The sequence below is a fragment of the Mus caroli genome, chromosome 6 (genome assembly GCF_900094665.2).
Source record: "Mus caroli chromosome 6, CAROLI_EIJ_v1.1, whole genome shotgun sequence".
In the NCBI taxonomy this organism is placed as follows: Eukaryota; Metazoa; Chordata; class Mammalia; order Rodentia; family Muridae; genus Mus; species Mus caroli.
Genome location: NC_034575.1, coordinates 2622581 through 2644802, shown reverse-complemented (window position 1 = coordinate 2644802; position 22222 = coordinate 2622581). Strand labels below are relative to the sequence as shown.

Genomic DNA, 22222 nt, shown 5'->3' with positions numbered 1-22222 from the left:
GGTGGTAACAACAGTGTATGCACAGGCACAGCACTTAACAGCTTGCAAACTGCATTTTGAAGTGTATGGAGCTGGCACCCACTGTTTACCAGCCCTGTTCCAAGTGCTGTTTGTTTGGAATGGGGGGAAAGACACTTGGCTTAGCTTGTTTCCATGATGACCTTAGAGCCTAGGGAAAGCAAAGACAGAAGCTCCAGTGTTTGATCTTTCCATTCATCCTGCAACAAACAGGGAGGGTATGGCTAATGTCATTTGGCAGGTCAGAGAGTTGAGTCCCTGAAAGACGATGTGAAAGGGATGTCTCTGCTATATCACCTTCATAACACTTAGAAGAGTGAGGCACATCAATAAGCACTATAAATCATATGATTTAATCCTCACAGTAGGCATAGGTTCTGCTGTTATATCTCTATTCAGATGGGGAAACTTATATGGTACAGAAGAGTTAAATTTCATAAGGTAGAAATTATCCTCTCCAGGGTCACACAGCTTGTAAATGGCTGAGTCATGGTTGGAACACAGGCAGCTTGACTCTAGAGCTGACACTATCTGTGGTGGTTTGTATATGCTTGACCCAGGGAGTCCAGTCCCAAGTCTGCAATGCTTCCACTTTGGTGATAATGGACTGAAATGAACCTCTGAACCTGTGAGCCAGCACCAATTAAATGTTGTCCATAATAAGAGTTGCCTTGGTCATGGAGTCTCTTCACAGCAGTAAAACCCCAACTAAGACAGCATCCATTCATCCATCTATCCATCCTTCCATCCATCCATCCTTCATCTTTATTTTGAGACAAGGTCCTTTTACATAAGCCTGGCTGTCCTGAAACTCACTATATAGAACAGTCTGGTCTTTAGCTTTTGGAGATCTGCCTGCCTCTGCCTTTGCAGTGCTGGAATCAAGAAAGCTGCTTCCCTCCAGCTTTCCTGGGAGAAAGCCAATGGCAGTTTGGAATGAACTTTTTCCTTTTTAACCCATGCAGCAGCTATTTTGGTTTCCTTACTGTGCCGTTTTCATTCAGAATTGACTCTGTCTTTAGAGTTGTATTTTTATTTGTTTTGATTACTCATTGTAGTTTATAGATAGTCTTTCAAGTTTTGTCAATCTTTAGGTTATCCCTTCTTTTTTTGTTTCTTTGATATTTATTTCAGGAGGGAAATTTCATTATTTTCCCGCACTTACCCATAACTTCCAGTTTACTGACTACAGGCATCCTTTTCATGCTTCTTATTCTTGATGTTTTCTGACAGCACCCATTCAAAAAACTTGATGAAATTAGGGTCCTGCGTTTAGTTTTGCCTAGCATGCTAGATGGTACCAAGTGGTCCCCCCCATGCTAGATGGTACCAAGTGGTCCCCCCCATGCTAGATGGTACCAAGTGGTCCCCCCATGCTAGATGGTACCAAGTGGTCCCCCCCATGCTAGATGATACCAAGTGCTCCCCCCATGCTAGATGATACCAAGTGCTCCCCCCCATGCTAGATGATACCAAGTGCTCCCCCCCATGCTAGATGATACCAAGTGCTCCCCCCCCATGCTAGATGATACCAAGTGCTCCCTCTCATGCTAGATGATACCAAGTGCTCCCCCCATGCTAGGTGATACCAAGTGCTCCCCCCCATGCTAGATGATGCCAAGTGCCCCCCCCCCCCAAGTGCTGGCCTCACCTGGCCTATGGTTCTTGGCTGCTTGTTTAGAGGTTATGTTTGATGAGTGGGTTCAGATATTGTGATCCAGGTTCATCTGCTGTTTGTTAATGGCTGATTACTAAATTTGAATATTAACTCCATGCTCAGCAAGGAGTGTGAAAGCTAGCTTATTCACATGCATGTACGCAGTGGCTATTACAAACAAGATGGGTGTTAACGTTTGTGATAAGATCGTGCTGGTGGAGTAAAACATTTGAATATGCTAATGATACCGAACTGTTTACTTAAAAAATGGTACCTTTAGTGTAATGTGTTAGATTACCAAAACAAAACCAAATGACGTAGAAACAGACAGAACACATTGGATAAAAAAGAATTCTATTAGTCCATCGTGGACCATTACTACTTCTCAAAGGGAGTCAAATTGAGACAGAGTAGAAAAGTACAGGTTTTTAATTTTATTGTATTGTTTTTAGTTCTGTTGACCAGAATATATCACCTAGGAAAATGTAAAAGAAGATTTCAGAATTAGAAAACAAGAGAAGAACCATTATGTAATTTGCAAATAATCATTGACTCAGGGGAGGATTATCTACAGATACGAAAGGTTTCGGTGAATGATTGCTGGAATTCCCTTCTTCTCAGTGTTACCTGGTAAATGGCTTACTTCTTATGAGAGGAGCAAGGGACTTTCACAAGGGGGATTATATTTCAACCCAGTGGTCCTAAGTGTGTGGAGAAGCTGGCATTTTGTATCTACTGAAGTGGTGCAATGGGAAGTGTCCAAGAAGATCTCTAAAGTTCTTTCATCGAACTTCAAACATGGATTATGAGTGCAAAAGTCTGAAGTTGCAATATCTGTGAATGAAGCAATAGTTGGCTGAGTTGGAACAGCTGTGTATTTATTGGCATGTATTCATTTGCTAGGGCTCCCATAACAACATGCCAAAGACCAGTCAGATTAAAGAGTTGGGATTAATTTTCACAATTAATTGGAGAGCTAACAGTCTGATATCAAGATTCAGGAGAGGTTGGCTGTCCCTATGGGCTCTCTCCTTGGCTGGTACTGAGTTGTCTTCCTATATCTTCATGTGCTCCTATGCTTGGTTATATTTTAATGTCCAGCCCACTCACCCTCTCTCCTTCCCTCTTTCATTCCTTACCTTTATCCTCCCTCCCTCCTTCCCTCCCTCCCTCTTCCTTCTTTTTTTCTTATTATTGAGACCTTGTTGAGGAGCAAGATAGAGGTAAAAGTATAACTTGTAGTCATGAGAACATCTTTATTGTATCAATTGAATAACCTCATTACAGACCTTCATTTACAACACATCATTTTCTGAGGTGCTACAATTAGGGTTAGGATTTAGGGAGACACAGTTCAGCTCATGACAGAAATGACTCATATTCAAGATGCGTTAGGTGAGACTGTCTTGTTGAGGTTCTAAGGAAATGGGTCCTCATGGTCTTATTGTTTTGTTTCTTGTTACATTTTAAGCTCCTGTGACAAGGACCTTCTTCTCTCGACCCTGATGTCTGTCAAAATATCTGACACATGACATTTTAATGCATTGTTCATTGATTTACACATTGCTTTGACACACCAACCCTTGGTGAAGTGAGTAGGGGAAATTTTTCTGCTGTATATTCATCATCTGTTGGGAACTTCTTCACTGTTTAATGACACTTCCATCTAGTCCCCTCCATCTTTAAACAAAATAAGAATCTTTTGGAATTTCTGTAAATATGCATGAATGGTCTTCAAGAGAAAGCAGGGTGGAGAGCAAGCTGTTAACCCTATCATGGAGGAGTTGAGACTGTCCTAAGGGAGATGAGCCTCTTGTGAGCACAGAAAGGCTTCTTCCAAAGGTGAAGCCTTGAGAAATACCCTTTTGATTGTAAAAGTTCAGTGTCACTGTCAGGAGAAGTTGTCAGCAAGTTCCCAACAACACTTGAGGCTGCTTCCAAGTACTGGGTCGTCAGGTAGCTTGAGGCTTAGTGTACTGTTACTGGAAATTTTGGAGAGCCCCCCTTAGGGAATTGATAGGAAAACTGGGGTTCCCTTAGGGTTTTTAGTCTTGTAAGAATCGACTTGAGGGCAACTATTATTGGAATTTAAGAGAAAAATCCCAGACCAGGTAAGCTGTAACTCTCAGAAGCTACCAAGATAAGGAAGATGAGAAAGAAGCAAGCAAACCACGCCTTTTGAGTTGGGGTCAGAGGTCAGCAATAGAGTTCTGAGGTAGACATGCATGGGGCAAGAGTGAGGTGTAGCAGGGAGAGAGATTTAGAGGAAGGGAGAGAAATTCCAGAGTGTCTGGAAAGCATGTCCAGGCCATGGCCAGAATCTGAGAGAAAAGAAAAAGGGAAAGTTACGCTGGTGTGACTAGTTCAGGAAAACTGGCTGCTTGCATGCTCCAGCTGCATGGCGGGGTATATGGCTGCCGTGAGGGTGGGAATCTCTGGAAGGAGAAATACATGATCTCATCAAAGGAATAATTATTCCTCACTTGACATTGGCTTAAAGTGTGGTTTCTTGGCCTGGTGATTAGGCCCAGTTGGATAACTGGATAATATAAAAATATTGGTTAGTTTAGAAAGTTAGGTGTCTACTCCATGTCAGAGACAGATGGCACTCTTCGGAGCGGGAAGACACATCTTTCCCCAGTAGTGCACATCAGAGCCCTGCTCAGGGCTACTGTGACAGTCCTTATTCTGAAGTAGAAACTCTACTAGGTACTACTAATCTAAGAGATGGGCTGAAATAAAGAGATAGATGTAATCCATTTTGGTCATAACAATCTAGACACTTGGCCCCAAAGCTGTTCACCAGAAGGGATTAGTGTTTGTGTTTGTGTTTCAATCACACCCACATATATAGCTGTCAAGTCCAAAGCCTCTCTTCTCCCCCAAACCACAATGCTGCTGACATCGTCCTAAACTGAAGGACTTTGGCTTGGTAAACAAGCCTAAATAAAGTTTTCTGTTCACAAGAAAACCAGATCTCTTAAGGCTGTTGAGTTCACCAGCAACTTCCCTTAATCCTCTAGGAATCCCCCTTAATCTTTTCCCAAAGGCCAGTTAGGTACCTCTGGCCAAGGCACCTAGCTCCAGATCAGTCCAGATGGCCTGTATTAGCACACATCCCCAACCTACGCACCATCAAATAAAGTCTACTTTGTTCTTCCAAGAGATGGGCTTCATAGTTTGATCCCAACCAGCATTTCCTTCTGCCTGCTGAGCTGTCTGGTCTGGGAGTTTCTCTGAATCATCAGTTATATCCTTCAGGCATGGTGGCCTGAGGAGATGGGAAACCAGACTGCAGACCCAACACTCATAGCTGGAGAATCAGGTGGTAGTCTCAGAATTGCTGCCTTTGGGGACCCTTCCCTAAGCTGTATGTACAGTTTCTGTCTCTTGTTTTCATATTCAGTTTTTAAAATCTTAATTAATTAATTAGTTAATTAATTATTAATTTGTGTACAAGCTTGTGGAGGCCAGAAGTTAATGCTAGGTATCTTTCTCAGTTATTCTCAGAAACCAGATGTATTCTTCACTGAACCTGAGATCTCCTATTCAGTCAGGCTGTTCGGCCAGCAAACTTGCAGGATCTACCCATGTCTGCTTCTGCGTGCTGAAACTGCATACGTGTGCGACCTCCCTTGGCATTTTATGAGGGTGCTGGGGATGGGATCAGATTCTCAAGCTTGCCTGGTGTTAAACACCTTATCGACTGAGCCATCCCCCTCCCCACCCTCTCAGCCCCTCAGATCTCTTCTTTGACTGCTGTACCCATCAATGTATTCACTTCTAAGCATTCACATGGACATTATCTTTCCCCTGAGTTGGAGGATTCCACCTTCTTTTGCCAAACTCAGGCCCAGGTTCTCTGTTCAGCGTGGCTCATGGACATATTTGGTCTCGTCAGCAACTTGAACAGAGACCTTTAGCTTGATTTTCTCTCGGGTCATTTGCCTTCCACATTGATTTGTTCCGAGAGGATAGTTAAATCAAAAACCTTGCCCCTTTGCCCCGGTTGAATCTTGTTTTTGTTCCCTCTGCTGCTTGATATTTAACTGGGTCGTACACACCTCATGTTGGTTTTCCTCTATGTGTTCTCATTTGTGCCATGTTTAAAACCAGACTTCTCAATTAAGATTACAGAAGCTATGAACACCCATGCGTTTTTCTAGTGCCTTTCTCAGTCTCTTTCGCTCACTCAGCTGGGGTCGTTTCATTGTGAGAGTTCACTAGTCATCACTGGTGCCCTGTGGTCAACAGTGTGACCTGCTGCCATTTGGATCAAATCTTCTGATTCAGAGAACGCTTTTGTCGTCTCCCTGCTCAGATATCTTGTGCTGATCCATCCAGGTGGGGTGTTCTGACTTTGAAAGGCTCAGGCGGCTGCAAAGCCAAGCATGGCTACCTCTGTCCCAGGCTGTGCATTTTCCTCAAGTCTTTGTTCTCTTTCTCCCTTTTAACAGGCGGGGGAAACAACCAACCAACAGACCTGTTGCTTGGTAGGGAGAGTCAAAGTTGTGCACATGCCCTTGCGGAGACCGTAAGCAAGGTCCAAGGAGCACCAAAGGAGGAGAATCTGGAGAGGTGGCAGGTCTTCCTGGAGAAAGGAGTTTGACTCTGTTTAAAAGGAAAACAACATTGTTTACAATTCTCCCTGTGGGTATTTCCCATAATCTGCAAAGGTGCAATAGTACCATGAGCCCTTATTCTTATTGAGCCAGTAATACGTATTAGTTTATAGCCAGTAGTTTATTCCTTCCAGTCTTAGTCTTAAACATGAATCTCAGACCCCTCAGGATCATTGGTAAGCACTTTACTTTAGAATGTATTTGTACATGGAATTTTTCTTCCTTCCTCCCCTTTCATCTGTCTTTTTTTTTTTTTACTCCTTTCCCTTCTTTTGTCTCTTTTCCTTTGTACTGCAAGGTGCGCTCTCTACTACTGACCTACATCTAAACAAGATTTCTGTCTATTTATTTATTGTTTGCTTTTCCTTCTTTCCCTTTCGTTCCCTTCCTTACCCCCTCTCTCTTTCCTCCCTCCCTCCTTCCTTCCTTCCTTCCTTCCTTCCTACCTTCCTTCCTTCCTTCCTTCCTTTCTTCCTTTTCTTTCCCCCCTTTTCATTCTTTTTCTTGAGACAGTGCTACATTCCAGAGCCTTGCTGCAGTCTGGAACTCACTGTGTGGGCCATGGTGGCCTGGCTGGAGTCACAGGTTGTGAGCTGTCCTTTGCATGCTGGGAATCAGATTTAATGATCTGGAAGAGCAGCCAGTGCCCTTAACTGCTGAGTGTCTCCAGTCCCTATGGGATCATCCCCCTTTCCTCCCCTCCCTTATACTCCTCTCCCTTCCCTGGGATTCACTATATAGATACCAGGCTGGCTTTGAACTTACCAAGCCCTAAATAATATTTCTTAAAAGCAGGAGGATCCATGATGTCATTTTAACACCTGAATTACTTTACAGTAATTGGATTATCAATAACTGACCACTCTTGTATACATTTTACCACTTCCCTTTTGTGTTCAGCGGTTATTAAATTGCCAGATAAATGAAACTTTGTTTTGACCCGAGTTCTCTTGCTTTCTTCATCTCATGATGGTTCTATGTATCTGAAAACCTTGAATTGTGTGCCTATTAAGACTACCATATGCAATGGGACATTTCCCTCCAGTTACTCTATAGTTAGGGTTTCTGTTGCTGCAACAAAACACCATGACCAAAAAGCAGGTTGGAAAGGAAAGGGTTTATTCAACTAACACTTCCATATTGTTGTTTGTCATTACAGGAAGTCAGGGTAAATTCAAACAGAGCAGGAACCTGGAGGCAGGAACTGATGCAGACCATGGAGGAATGCTGCTTACTGGCTTGCTCCTCAGCCTGCTTTCTTACAGAACCTAAGAGCTGGTGGCCCCAGGCTGGCACTTAACAACAGTGGTTGGGCATTCCCCATCAATCACTAGTCCAGAAAATGCCTCACAGCCAGATGTTAGGGAGACATTTTCTCACCTGAGGTATTCTCTTTTCATATGACTTTGGCTCGTGTCAGGTTGATATAAAACGACCGAGCGTGCAAGCACACACACACTATATCTATATCATCTATATCTATTTCCTCTATATCTATCTACACCTATATTTCAGTTTCTTTATCTACAAAAGCTACATAATAATTTCACCTCTTTGGGGAGCAGCTAGAAAGCTCCATTGTGTTTATGCTTGCAAAGCTTAGAAGAAAGCTAGGGGCATTCTAAGTTTTGTGGAAGCATCAGCTGTGGCCTCAGAGCTGGAAAACTTGCTTAGAACGATGTAAAAAGTCCCTGGGGGTATGCCAGAGGGTAGTGGAGTGCTCAGCTGTGTAGGAAGATGTCGTTCGCAGGATGGGCTTTTGCCTGTTTGAACATCCTTTGGTTTTGTTTCCATCTGGGTTTTTGACTTAGCTGCATTTTGAAGAGGTTGGTGCCCAGTAGAATTTTGGACAGAGAACGTGTTGCTCAGTGGAAGCCGTTTCTCTGCTGGCCCTTTGTGTTTGACTTGTTGTCAGGGCTCTAGTAACTTGTGATAGCTTAAGTAGGGCCTTTCAGTGCTTTAGAAATGTGTTCTATGCTTTTCTGCTGCTTTGTTCCCCAACAGGAATATGCATTCCCGTCTTCAGGACAGCGCAATTAGGTTTTATTCATTTAAGGAGCAGTGGTAATTTGACACTTGCTAATAGGTAACAAATTATATTGGGAGGGATAATTACAATTGCAGCTGGCTCCTAATTATACCATGATCTCTATGATTTTAAAAAATCGAGACTAACTTCAGCTTATAATACTGGAGAGTAATATTCTTCATTAGGCAGGCCAGGATACTAAGCGACAAAGACTTAATTGGCATGTCCGGTGTTATCCTGTACATGATTCATTGGAGGGCTTTGGGCTACTCCTCCCACATCTCTCAGTTAAAATGAATATCTGAATGACCTGATTCTGGACTCCGTTCTGATTTGGTAATGTAGAGCTACCCATTTAGGAATCTGAAATACCTGTTTCCTCCTCTGGAAAATAGATGAATGAATGGCTTTTCACCTTAGAGTGCTCAAGTGCTGTGAAGTGAGATCTGCTTTGAAGCATTGAGTACTAGGCTGGCCGTGGAAAAGCTGCCAGCATCTTGCCATGGCTAAAACTAAATGGTCCAGTCAGTACCTTCTGCTTCTGGCACACTATGTGTCCTCATACAGTACATGCCGGTCACTCACCACTAAGTATGTCCTTATTCCTTGGAGCGGGTTCTGGCAGTGCCCGGCAGTAGGCCTGGGCGATCCTGGGTTTATAGGTGAGAGAAGTGTGTAAGTGAGCAAGTGGAGCGTCACTAGTTACCATGTTCATGACAGCTGGGGCCGAGTAGATGCCCTCTACCACGTGCAGATAAGCTGACAGTGTCTGGAGAAGTTGCTTTGGTTCTCCCAGCCTGATGCTGTTGACTTGCTTTGAGTATTATATTGGCTTCTTACCAAGCCATTCCAGGCAGCTGAGGGCATTGTTGGTGGCTCCTTGGTTTTGGCTGATTCTCCAGCTCTCCTCATGACACAGCAGAGATTGTACAGTATCTTTTCTTCATTCATTCCTTCATTCCTTTCTTCCTTCCCCACTCGATCCCTCCCTCGCTCTTTGTCTCCATCTCTCTGTCTCTGTCTTTTGTGACAGGGTCTCATGTAGTCCAGATTAGCCTTGAACTCACACTGTAGCTGAAGGATCCTATCTTCTCAGTTCTAGGGCTGTAGGTGTGAGCCACTATGCTTGGTCCACGCAGTTCTGGGAACAGAAAGCCCAACCTTTTCTGCTTGATAGTAACATAGTGTATCAATGGAGCTATGCTTTCAGGCCTCCAAAAGCATTGTATGCAAACCATTTTTCTTCTTAGCATGTTATCTTTTGTCACCTAGTTCTGAGTTCAGTATTCCGGACCCCCTCACCTATCATTTGTATTTGGGAGCAGAAGTGTCCTGTAGTCTCATTATCAGCCTATTTGTTTGATTTGGGGATAGTCAACTGTTGGGGCCAGCCAGCGGCTCATATGTACGGGTTCCAGCCCGGAAGGCATCTTGGAACTGAAAGAAAAGAGGGAGCCTAGGAGGGTTGAGAAATAATGGAACCAAGACATGCTAGTCTGCTCAAGGTTCAAATGTTTAATGGAGGACACGCTTTTTAAAAGAGGGGGAAAAGTCCATTCCCACCAATTCATCCTTGGAGCCTGGAACCAGCTGCTGGTGATGATGTGCAGGATAGGGCGTAGTCTCTGGAATAGCTCCGGGGCCTCCCAGCAGGTAGCAGTATCTTGAAGAGGAACAGTGATGTGACTCAACAATAGAGTGATCTAGGGAGGCAGGCTCCACCCTAGATAATCTCTTTAGTGGCTGCTAGGTCAAGGTCTGGCTCAGCCTGCTTCAGGTTAATGGGAGGCTACAGTCCGCAGTTGAAGGTTTTCAGGATGTTTCTCCTTCATTCTAATGGCCTGTCAGATACCGATAGGAAAGCTAGAAGGTAGGTTTTCTTATCATTTTGTAAGTGCAGATTTAAGACTCAGAAATGATAACTGATATGATCTATATCACTAGGCGTGGCCCGGTCCCAAGATTTTCTTGTAAACTTCGTCCAAGGACCCCAGGCAGTGGCAGCAGCTCCTGGTTTTTCTATAAGGCAAGAGCACATAGATAGAAAAGTGTGTATTTTAGAAGAGATTCTTAGTGTCTCTTGTCAGTTTTTTTTTCTCCTGGGAACATTTACTGGCATGCTAGCTTCAGGGTAATGACAATAACAGAACTGCAAGTTGTGTTTGAAGCCTTTTTGGCATAGCAGAACCCAGAGCATAAGACACCATCGATTGCTTAACTGTTACAATCTGCTTCTTAATGCCAGATTTTTAACCGTGATGGTTTTAGAGTTGTTTAATGGGAGTCTGTGGCAGAGCAGACTCATAAGTTACTGAGTTGTTCTAATAAGCGTCTCTAGCCAGCATGCCTGAGTGACCTGCCCCGGCCCAGGATGCTTTAGAAGTGAGGCCTTGAGTGATAGGGACATTGAAGGTTGATTACCCAGAAGTGTGTGGTTGGAAGAATGCTTATCAGGGCAGTTTGTCTGTGTACTGATTTATATTTCAGTAACTCCCTGTATAATTACAGCTCTTCACTAAGAGAACCTAAGGAAACTTAACATAAGGCTTGAGTGACTGATTTGGTGACCTCAGTAAAAAATGGATTTTGTCAATTTGATGAGATGCCTCTTTCTCTCTCTCTCTCTCTTCCCTCAAGGCAATGGTAACTGTGGTTTCAGGGATTCCAAACTTTGTTTTGCAATAACTGATTGGATCAGTCCAGGTTGACTTGCAGAAAACTGAGTCCTCGCTAGCTGGTTTCAGCAGATGGAGATTTATTGAAGGCTATTAAATGGGTTATAGAATTTGTTGGGTGGGTAAAGAAACAGACTTGAGGTTGAGCTCTTAGGAATGACTCCAGAGCCTCACAGCAGACCAGACCACCAAGGGAGCAGTGGCCTCCTATGCAGCCAGGATGTCTGCTGCCAAGTGAAGGGGGTTTTGGAGGTTGTGCTATGAACGATGTGGGAGGTCAGGACAGTGTCACAGGAGGAAACGGGACACTTTCAGCAAAGGTGTCTGCTAGCAGAAGCAGCAAGGGTATGGTCCACAGCCTCCAAATCTTTTCTTTGTAAATGCTAACACATTTCTCCTGACTGATAGTTCCTGGGCCATATAGCTGCAAAGGATTCTGAGAAATGGAATTTTAACTATGTGCTCTGCCATACAGCAAGATGGAGAGAGAATGTGGGCTGCAGCTGCTAAGTTGCTAAGCAATACCCAGGGGCAGGTTTTTTTTTTTTGTTTTTTTTTTAAGATTTATTTATTTATTATATGTAAGTACACTGTAGCTGTCTTCAGACACTCCAGAAGAGGGCATCAGATTTCGTTACGGATGGTTGTGAGCCACCATGTGGTTGCTGGGATTTGAACTCGGGACCTTCAGAAGAGCAGTCGGTGCTCTTAACCACTGAGCCATCTCGTCAGCCCCCAGGGGCAGTTTTGCTTCAGGATTTAGGTCCTCTTACACTTGGTTCCTCAGGGAAAAGGGCTGTGTGGCACCGGTTCTCCTGGCTCCTTTATTCTTACCACCGAATGCTGACTTTCACACATACACATGGTGGCCTGCTTTTGATGAGTCACCTTTTCTGGTTTTTATATCAAAGATACACAGTCATTATATCAGGCAATCTTTGGGTAAGCAACCCCACCAGTGTTGTGAGCTCAGGGCTCACTCAGAATGGGGAAGTGAGTTAGAGAAGGGGGCCTGTGATGATGGTGATGCTGCAGCTGGCTTTCAGCCAGGGGCTCTGCCCAACGACCCATTGCAATCTTTTAAAGATATGCTGTATTTGCCATTTTTATAGATTTATGCTATATTTGTTACTTTTCTTATCACTATCATAAATTATGCAGTTAAACCAGCTAAAGGGAGGGAGCACTTTCTGTCTCATGAAGATGAAAAATTTGGTTTTGTTTCAATTGACTGTAGCAGATAATAGCTCAACACACACAGACACACACACAGAAGCACACACAGACACACCCTCAAAATCAGCAGCCTAAGCCCACAATGGAGGGAGCACTTGTCTTAGTTCATGTTAAAAGGAATAGACTCCATGGTGGGAAAGCTGTGGCAGCAGGAGGGACTCTTGGCTGTGGAGGTAGAAGCTTACCCTTGTCAAAAAATGAACCCTAGACGGGAGGCAGGGCCAGGCTATAACCTTCAGAGTCTCCCCTATGAGTGACCACTTCCTCCAACTGGACCTCTGCCCCCAACAGCACCACCTCTACCTGGGCTCAAGTCTTCAAACACATGAGCCTACCAGAGGTATTTTGTATTCAAACTATAATGTGTCCACTGCAAAGATTCAGAACTCAGGTCTGAGGTAGTTCTTTTTGTTTTGAGTGCTCCATTCATTTTTTCACAGATATTTTTATTGCATGTATGTTTGTGCATCTGCATGTGGGAATATACATGTGAATGCACGTGCCCAGCTCACCTCAGTATTTTGAGAGCATGGACCTGAAGAGAGCCACCAGTGTAGATCTCACATCTTACTCATCAGGACTCTCTCTCTCTCTCTCTCTCTCTCTCTCTCTCTCTCTCTCTCTCTAAGATTTATTTATTTTATGTAGATGAGTACACTGTAGCTGTCTTCAGACACACCAGAGGAGGACATCGGATTCCATTACAGATGGTTGTGAGCCACCGTGTGGTTGCTGGGAATCAAACTCAGGACTTCTGGAAGACCAGTCAGTGCTCTTAGCTGCTGAGCCATCTCTCCAGCCCCATCATCTAGATGCTTTAATTGTCAGTTGAGGAGTCCCTTAAGTTCTTTGTAGAGGCTGCCATGGTCTGTGGAAGCCCCCAGGGAGATCCAGCTGGGTCTCACATTTTCAGAGCTTCCAGAGAGGAGTGACCCAATTTTATTTCTCCCGCTGCCTTTTTTTCCTTTCCCTCCTAAGACAAGGTCTCCTCCGTCTCAAGATGGTCCCAAACAAAATGCCAAGAAGGCTCTTGGACTCCTCCTGATCTTCCCGACTCTAGGTTCTAGGATCTTCCCTAGGGCTGGGATTACCGTACCCAGCTACGTTGGATTTCTTATTTGTCCCTACTGTCATCTGTCACACCTACCAATTATTTTGAGTGCACAAATGTGTACTGCTGCAATTTGTGAAAGTAATGAGCCTGGTACTGTGGCTTAATTCCAGAGTAAGCAAGCTGACTGGAAAAAAAAAATTACTCCTAAGCGTAGGAATCTTTCTTTTCCCCGAAGTTGGCAACTCTAACTCGTGTTAGAGTGAATTTATTTGTTCTGAAAGACACCTTTCTGGTTCTTCCTGTTATATTTTTATTCCCTTTATGAAAAAGCCAGTTACTAAAGTTGGTTATTATCTAACTGGTTTTTAGCTTCTTAACCTAGTTTGTGTATATTTCTCAGATGGCTGTTGATGACCGCCTCATATGGCTATAACTAGCATTTATCTTGTTAAAGTAAAATCCATATTTCATGATTCTCTAATTTTACCATTTAGTATCATGGACTTATGGAATATACCTGAAATTTCCATTCTAAGTTAAATCAAATTAGATGTTTCCCAGTGTGTGGAGGTAACAGACATGCAGCCCCTTGCTTCATCTCCTCGTAAGTTTGGAATGACTGCAACGTGTTACCTGACTGAATACAAAATTCTCTATTGTGTTGATTTAAATATCAAGTGATATTTCATTAGTCACTTGAAAAGAGTCTCTTCCTTCGTAGATTTGGATTGGAAATCAATTACTTCATTTATTTAAGCCATAGTGCAACTTTTGTTTTAAAGTTAGACTGTGTTATACTCTGTTCTTTAGGTGCAGATGATGAAGAATAAGATACTAAGTAATTATTAAATGACCAGCACATGTAAATATGTACATGTTATTATCTAAGATGCACACCCCCATGTGTGTATGTACATCTGGAAACTACCTAAGGTGATGGAGCTTCTGTAGCCCAAGAATAAGCTAGGTCTAATAACGCCAGGCTCCTTGGCTGTAAAGCCCAAGTACTGAACAGCTGCTCTGTGTTGGCTTACAAAGCACCGCTCCGTTTCTTTGGCTCGCATTCCTCAGCACGTATCTTCTCGCAAGTGTTGCTCTTGCCACCAGTTAGACTCTATCTCAGTGCACCTTCAGGACATCACAGCTCTCTCTCCAACTTTCTGCAGTAGTCACTGTGATTGTCCCTCCACTGTTGAGGACAACATGGGGCTGTGAATGGAAGCCAAAATGGAAATTCCGAATAGCTACCTATCATTTCCCGAGTAGGCAGTAGATAGATCGAGGACAGATGATAGGAAGTTCTAGGAAGCCGTCTTCTGGTTCCATGGTTCTCTATGCCTAAGATGTGATATAGTATCAGTGGCTCTCAGTCTTAGGCAAATTCCTATGTGATTATTATCCCCTTGCTCCTCCTGAAGCTTTGGGGCTGTTTGCAAGAGTAGTGTTATACGGGCTAGGAGAGCTAGGGATGGACCGGTGTGTTAGGATGGCCTTGAGGGTTTGGTAGGGGCTTTGGTGAGTGTCTTTAAGAGCCTCAACTTCCCTTCCTCTCTCCTAGTTCTCCCTTCTGTTCAAGGACAGTCTTGATATTAAAACCTTTTCACTGGTTGGGTGATTTGAGAATGGATCTCACTAGTAACCTGGCCTAGTCTCAAACTCTGGATCTTTCTGCCTCAGTTTCTGCAGTTCTAGGATTTCAGGTATATACCATCTTGCTAGTCAAATTTCATATAGAGTTGATTTTCTCTCTTGTGCCGTATATTTTCTGTAAGCCGGTGATGTGGGGGGATGGGAGATTTGAGACAGAGAAAACGCAAATGCCAGGGGGAATCTAGCTTTTCTTCTGACTTAGAGAATGGAGGTACATGACTGGTTCTGAGCCTTGATTTTCCCTTCTGTAAAATGGGGAAAATAGTATGGGTTCTGACTTTCAGACTTACTGTGAGGACCTGGCCATGTTTTGTAAACTGTAGGGTCCATTCTTGGTGGCATAAATTTGAAGCACTGTCCCCCCCACCCCCAGATGGCCTTTTCCCTTTGTGCTCTTCCGTGCCTAGACCCTGCGAGGGAAGAGTTTGCTTTTTCTCTCAGCGATGTCCAGCTCTGACATTGAATGACTTGTGTCATAGGAGCATTGAATGACTTGTGTGCTTGGGGAGCAGGAGAGTGTGATGTGGTGGGAACTTGGGCCAAGGAGGGACATCCTAAATAGCAGTGTCTGGTATTGCTCATACAAATTGTGTAGCATACTGAACTAAGCAGGTGTGCGAGTATGAATTCACACAGAGCAAGCATAGCTCATTCCGTAGAAAATCTCTTTCCCTTTCAAAGAAAGAACCCTAGGAACTTAGGCTAACATATGTGTAGCCCCTCTTCCTATGCCTAGTAAATGGCCTGTCAAAGGGTGTAGGATTTTTACTAAGGTGGAAGAAAGGCCTCCGCTCTGCCAGTGGAGACACAGGCACTTGGTGATGCCTTTTTTAGGAATGTTCATTTTAGCTTCCTCTTTCCACCAACAGGGCCTTCTCTTCTAAGACCTGGAGGTCTATAGTGTCATTAATCATGGCTGTGTTGGCTAGTGGTCAGGAGTACCGTTAATCACGACTGGGCTGCTTAGCGGTCTTAGTTTCCCCCCGTTATTGAACAGCAGAGAACATCAGCTAATTCTGGATTTAAGGCACTGATAGTGTCAGATCGTCAGCGGAAGTGAACGAGTCTATCAGAGGTAGCAAACCAACGTGACCAATCAGCAGCTTGCAGAGAGGCTACCTCCCGTTCCAGCGACTGGTTAATAAATATATTCCTGATAGTGGTGGGCTAACAAGCTCTGGTAGTTTCATATTGAAGGACAGAAAAGCCATTGTCTCAAGATCTCAGAAGAGCCTTTGCAAGCACACAGAAGGGGTTTACAACAATTTGCATAAATCTCCTCGTGGATAGAGACATGATTCCAGTGTTGGGGTGGTTCCAGGACCCCCGCCTTGCTTGTATCATGGGGTGACACTGGGCTTGCTGAGAACTGCGACTTCTGACCACTTTTGCCAGCAGGACTGGGTGATGGGCAGTGAATAAGCCCACTGTTTGCTTCTGCATAAGGGTTCTTTTGTGTTGGCCTGGGGCAGTCATGTTCAAGTTTGTCTTGCTTTTCCCCCCAGTGATGTTTTTGGACTTTGTGGCCTGGAGAATTAAGCACAACACCTATTCTGAGCTAATCTGTCAAGTTTTACTGGTGGAAGGTAACCACGGTCCCTTGAGTTTCTAGAATGTGAAGAATAATAGTCACACCTTTGGAGACTTATGATTTATTAAGGCTGGGGAGAGGTGGGGAGTTCCTTGGCGTGTCTAGGTTGTTGGGTGTACGTGCTGCTCATGGTGGAGCTGTGGGAAGCAGTTCTCCCTGGGCCCTTAATATGATTTACTAGTTCACTGACTTTTAAGAAATGTGCTCCTATGTAGGACTGGCAAACAGGTTGTACTTAATATTTAGTATTCCCAGGAGAAGGTATGAGTTACTCTTGGGTGTGGTTTAAAAAGCCAGGTGTTCACTAATCTGTTTCAACTTTCCCCCTGCTTTTCATACATCGAATACTGGATATTAAAGCGTTTCTGGTTTCTCACACAGAATGTTATCATTTTAGAAGCCACACGGAGTCTACCTTAGAATCTGGGGACCGGTTTACATACTGGAGCAGTTTGGTACTTTAAGTTAAAAAAAACTGAAATGTACTAATTTCTAACCCAAAGTTTATTTTCCCTCCTGCTAGCTTGATTTCTCCGCTTTGTTCTAATAATATAAACATTTTCTGTGTATTTTTAGGTGGCTTTAACCAAGAGAGCCGACCCGGCTGAGCTTAAAGCAATATTTTTGAAGGTCAGTATAAAGGAATCTATTTTGTTTCTTGTTTGGTTTGTGTTCTGTAACTTTAGAAGATTATTTCAAACAGCTCTTTATTTCATTGTTGAAAAATTTAAAAACATACCCTAAAGTATCTTAATGTAGGAGTCATGAAAGGTATCCTTTATTCTTTTGTTTTTAAAAAATATATGGGAACGATGTATGTGATTTCTGGTGATGGGGATATGGCTTCTATTTGAATTTCTTTCACGCCATGCAGTTCAACTGAGAAGGACTTGGAGGACTGAAGGTGACTCGTTACCTCTTGAGGACTGGTCTCTGAAGGTCCAGAGTGGTGGCTTTTCTCCTACGAAGTTTCAGGATTTGTACCAGCATCCTGGTAAATTCTCTATTCTGCCAGAAAGGACTGTCCTCCCTTCTAAGATAGAAGAAGCCCATTGTTTTTTTCTAATCATTATCCCCATCGTTAGGTGTCACTGGATGATCATAGACACTTGGGATTCTCCAGGTACTCTAAGAATTTAGTTCTTTGATTTCTTGTATACTTCCAACTCTGTGGTTCTGGACAGGGAACAGTTAGTACAGCAAAAAAACCACAAAAGTCTTCCTCCGTCTCCAACCATTTTGGGGTGTGTGTGTGGCTCAACATAGTCAAGAAAAGAAAAGGCCTGTTTTTAAAAGACAATAGAAACAAACTATGTGGGCATTCTCTATGCGTTGAAAAGACAGTCCGTGCAAATGAAGTGAGCCAGGTGTGTAGAGATAACAAGGGGAAGTTTAGTGGTCTGTGTTAGAATGGTTAGAGAATGGTTCGGATGTTAGTACTTGGTTTGCAACATGCCTGGCTAAGACATTCGAGTTCTCTTTGAAGGCTGTTCTGAGAGAAAGTGCTCGCCAGAAAGTTCCAGAACACTCAGTTCTATACGATAGAGACTCCATCTCAAAAGACAAGATGGAAGTGCTGCCTTTTGGAGGGGCACACTGGAGCATTTATAGATGACAGTATGATAGTAGAATCTACCTTAAAATCTGATTTGGGGGAGGAGGAGATAGTATTATGAAAAATATTTAAAATTAGAAAATGCAATATTAGCCTTATTACACTTTTATTTGTCTGCTTAGTGCGTTTGAATATTTTCCTAATGAAAAGTTAGGAGAAATTCTAGAGATTCAGTACATTGGCTGGTGTGCACTGCCCAGCACCTGGCCTGCTTCAGGTTGACTCAGTAATGTGTCTGTGCTTGTATTTAAATGATGCAAATATTGGGAAGACAGACTGAAGAGCTGGCTGAGTCTTTAGGAGGGTTAAGTGTGCTCACTGCTTTTTCAGAGGACCCAGGTTCAGTTCCCACCTGGTTTGTCAGGCAGCACAACACTGCTTGTAACTCTCTGAAGCTCTCTGGCCATTGAGGGCATGTGCTGCATGTAAACTCATGTAGGCACAGAGACGTGCACATAATAAATAAAACAAGAACAAAGGCAGGAAAGCCAAAGATCCCAAGGTAATATAGGAGGAAGTTTTCAGAGGAGGAAAAAGGGTTCAATTTTTAAGGATGCCTGGACTTCACACACACACACACACACACACACACACACACACACACACACACACATACTTTTCCAATTTCCTTTTAGCTAAGAAGGGCAAAAACAGAATAGTGTAAGGTAGAAATGGGTTCCCAATGATTGAAATCAAGAAAATGGATGCTCTTCATGTCTTCCTTAAGTTACTGCTCTGGGGCTGGAGAGATGGCTCCATTTGGCACAAGGAAGCACAGAAAGAGTAGGAATTTGGTGTGGGTCTCTGCATAGCCGCTCGTGTTGTTTCTGTGTGGGTGACCTCAAAGTTCGGCTCAGAATCTTTGGCACTAAATAGGGGACTACGTGACTTTTGAGAGGGTTTTTTTTTTTTTTATGGCTTAGAGTCTGAGGTGATGCGGGGGAGGAGGTGGGTATGTGAAGGAAACTGAATCAGCAGTTAGTAGACAGGATCTGGATCTGGCACAGGGTCTGCTGACCTCACCAGGCCTGAATAGTGTGGGACCAACCTAAATCTACTTCGCCCCAGCGTGCGGAGGCTCTCTTGTTTACTGTCTAGCATAGATGATGGTTGTGGCTAAGGGATGAAAGGAGACTGAGACGCAGAGGGGGCCTGCTAAGTAGGCACAAACAGTCACCAGTCTGCAAACCTGTCTCCTCTGTTGTTTCCTGTTCGTTAATGTAACTTGAGTTTTTTCTCTCTCATAAAAACTCCATGTGAACTAGGCCAGCCAGCTCTCTGAAGAATGAGGCAGAAGGAAGGATTCTTCTGCAGCCAGGGAGGGATAAAAAGGAGCCTTGGGTACTAGGTGTCTGGGTCAGAGAGCCGTGAGACTGAGCAGACGGGGAGAGAGTCACCTAGAGACTGAAGAGGGGCACCCTTCTGGATTCTTTATTATATGTAAGTACACTGTAGCTGTGTTCAGACACTCCAGAAGAGGGCGCCAGATCTCGTTACGGATGGTTGTGAGCCACCATGTGGTTGCTGGGATTTGAACTCCGGACCTTCGGAAGAGCAGTCGGGTGCTCTTACCCACTGAGTCATCTCACCAGCCCCCCTTCTGGATTCTTAACTGCATGCTTTTGAGAAGGAGGCTCAAGTCTCACCCTGCTCACCTGACTCTGAGGTTCTCTTAGATGTTGGGCATCTAGTAGGGATGCCTAAACCATGACTTCTGCCCCGAAATATTTCTCTGTCTGTAAGTAAAAAAACAGAGCCACGATACGGTTGGTAAGTATGACATAACATTAATGTGTAGGGAGATTATGGCAGACCAATTACGACTTCCTATGAAAATGTACAGAAGGAAGTTTGAGCTGAAATGGTAAAAGAATAGGTGTTTATCAGCTAGAGACGGGGATGAATTTTGTTCCAGACAAAGGAAGGAAGTAGTACGTGCCAAGTGGAGTGTACCCCGGGTATGGAGGGAACGGCCTTTAACTGTAGAATGAATAGAGAATGACTGAATGTTGGTTCTTGGTTTGCAACACGCCGGGCTAAACCAATGGCGTCCACTTTGAAGGCTGTTCTTGGGAAAATGCTCGTCAATGCTTTATGTGTATGTGGAAGCTGAACTCCACACTGTTCTAATCTCAACCTGATGAAGTTTTTCTACCTAGTATATTTGCTGAAGCTTCATGTTCATTTAAAGGGATTTGTGACTTAAATCAAGGGCAGGGATGCTCTGTTACAAGTGGGGCCAGCAAAGAGGACCGAGAGTAAATGAAGGCTGTCTCAGGAGCTCAGGTTTAGCACAGGCCGGTTTTTCAGGAGTACAGCAGGAAAAGAGACTGCGTAAACCGGCTCCAAAGATTCCCTTGTGTGGAGGGAGAAGCCGGGGGGGGGGGGGGTGGAGAGCATGGGGGAGCAATAGGAGAGGAGGACCCCGTGGAAGCCTGGAGATGGGACGAGACTGTCAGGGAGGGTGCTGTGCAGAGCAGGATGTGATAGAAAGCTTGGGGGTGAGCATCCTCGAAAGCCTGCCATGTCTGTAGATAGGTTAAAAACCCCTGAGGGCTTTCCGAGTACTGCAAAGACAGGGAGGGTGGGCTTTGGGTCCATGAGAGAGATGCTTTTGGAAATCTCTGATTCTGGTGGTGTTTGCAGGAGCAGTGGGCAATGAGCTGCTCAGGGGTACTTTGAGGGGTGTCTGATGAAAGTGTCTGGTCTCTTTGTTGGTTTGTTTGTTATTTTTGAGACCTAGTCTCTCTCCATAGCCCTGGCTATCCTGGAACTCACTACGTAGATCAGGTTGACCTTGAACTCAACAGATCTACTTGTTTCTGCTTCCCAAGTGCTGGATTGAGGCATGCTCAAGGGTGCGGAGCCTAATCAATCTTTGATAATGGTGGGGGCTGGCTGTGTGAATATGGCCACAGTGTACATGCCCTGAGTGCACAGTAGCAGAACACACACACACACACAGAGGGCAGGATGAGACCAGTACCTCCAGAGTGTGGAGTGTGTGAGATGTGTAATCTTTATGAATAAGAGTCTAGAGCGATTCCATTTCTGATGTGGCAGGGGCCAGGCACAGCAGGGAGGATGTGAGCTCTTTGTGGAGTTTCAGGTCTGGGCTGGCAAGTGAAGCATGGCACACACCAGGAAACGTGTGTAGGAAAACTCCATTTAGTTCGCGTTTGAGGAACTTTTTTCTTACGATCAATTTTTATCATTGTTGAAGATTCAGAAGGCAGATGCATAAAGAAAACTGTCTTGGATTTCAGCACAGACACGGATGTCTCTCTTTCTCCTCCACCCTTCTTTCTTTTCCCTCTTCATCTCTTGCTTTCTCTTTCAGTTGTTTTTCTTAACAGGAGGAAAACTATACAAATACTGCCTTGTTAAGGGCCCTCCGTCTACCATAACTCGGGTTAAGTTATAACTATTGTTCTATAAGTTTTTAAACTACGATAGTTCTAATTTTCGTCGTCGTATGCTGCTTTATCTAGTCATTCTTCATTACTGTCTACTTAGTTGCCATTTCTGATTAACTATCATGCAACATTGTAATGAATAGGTCTTCCCCACTCCTCATTTTTATGGTGCCTGGTATTGAAGTCTGCCCAAAGCATTCCTGGCAAGCACCTTACCAACGGAGTGCTAGCCCTCACTCCTGTTGCATGGCCTCCTATCTGCAGGTTTCCTTTAGCTTGCACTACTGTTCTTTTTGTTGTTATTGTTTTGTTTGGTTTTGGTTTTTCCAGACAGGGTTTCAAAACCCTATAGCTCTGGCTGTCCTAGAACTCACTCTGTAGAGCAGTCCTGCCTCAGACTCAGAGAGATCAGCTGCCTCTGCCTCCCAAGTGCTGGAATTAAAGATGTCTTCACTCCTGGCTTTTGCACTATATTTTTAAGAGAAATTCTTAGATGTAGCTCATGGTAGGCTCTTCGTGGACTGAAGCTTGGGTCGCTCTTGAATGTGGAAGTGTATTTCTCACATTTATGCGAGCAACTGAGACTTATTTTTGTAAGACACCCCCTTTTTCTGGTTAGTTGGAAAATTGTTATTTAAATTTTTTACTTTTAATAAATA

At 43.9% G+C, this 22222-nt stretch overlaps 1 protein-coding gene across 5 annotated transcripts in view; it reads left to right on the top strand.

Moving 5' to 3' along the window:
- LOC110296011 (calcium-binding mitochondrial carrier protein Aralar2-like) overlaps positions 1 to 22222 on the top strand; it is an 87581-nt gene that overhangs the window by 9000 nt on the left and 56359 nt on the right. For all 5 annotated transcript variants that reach the window (XM_029478918.1, XM_021164489.2, XM_029478917.1 and 2 more), the window contains exon 2: positions 17109 to 17162. In XM_029478918.1, coding sequence (XP_029334778.1) covers positions 17109 to 17162 — 54 coding nt within the window. The remainder of the gene's footprint in view (positions 1 to 17108; positions 17163 to 22222) is intronic.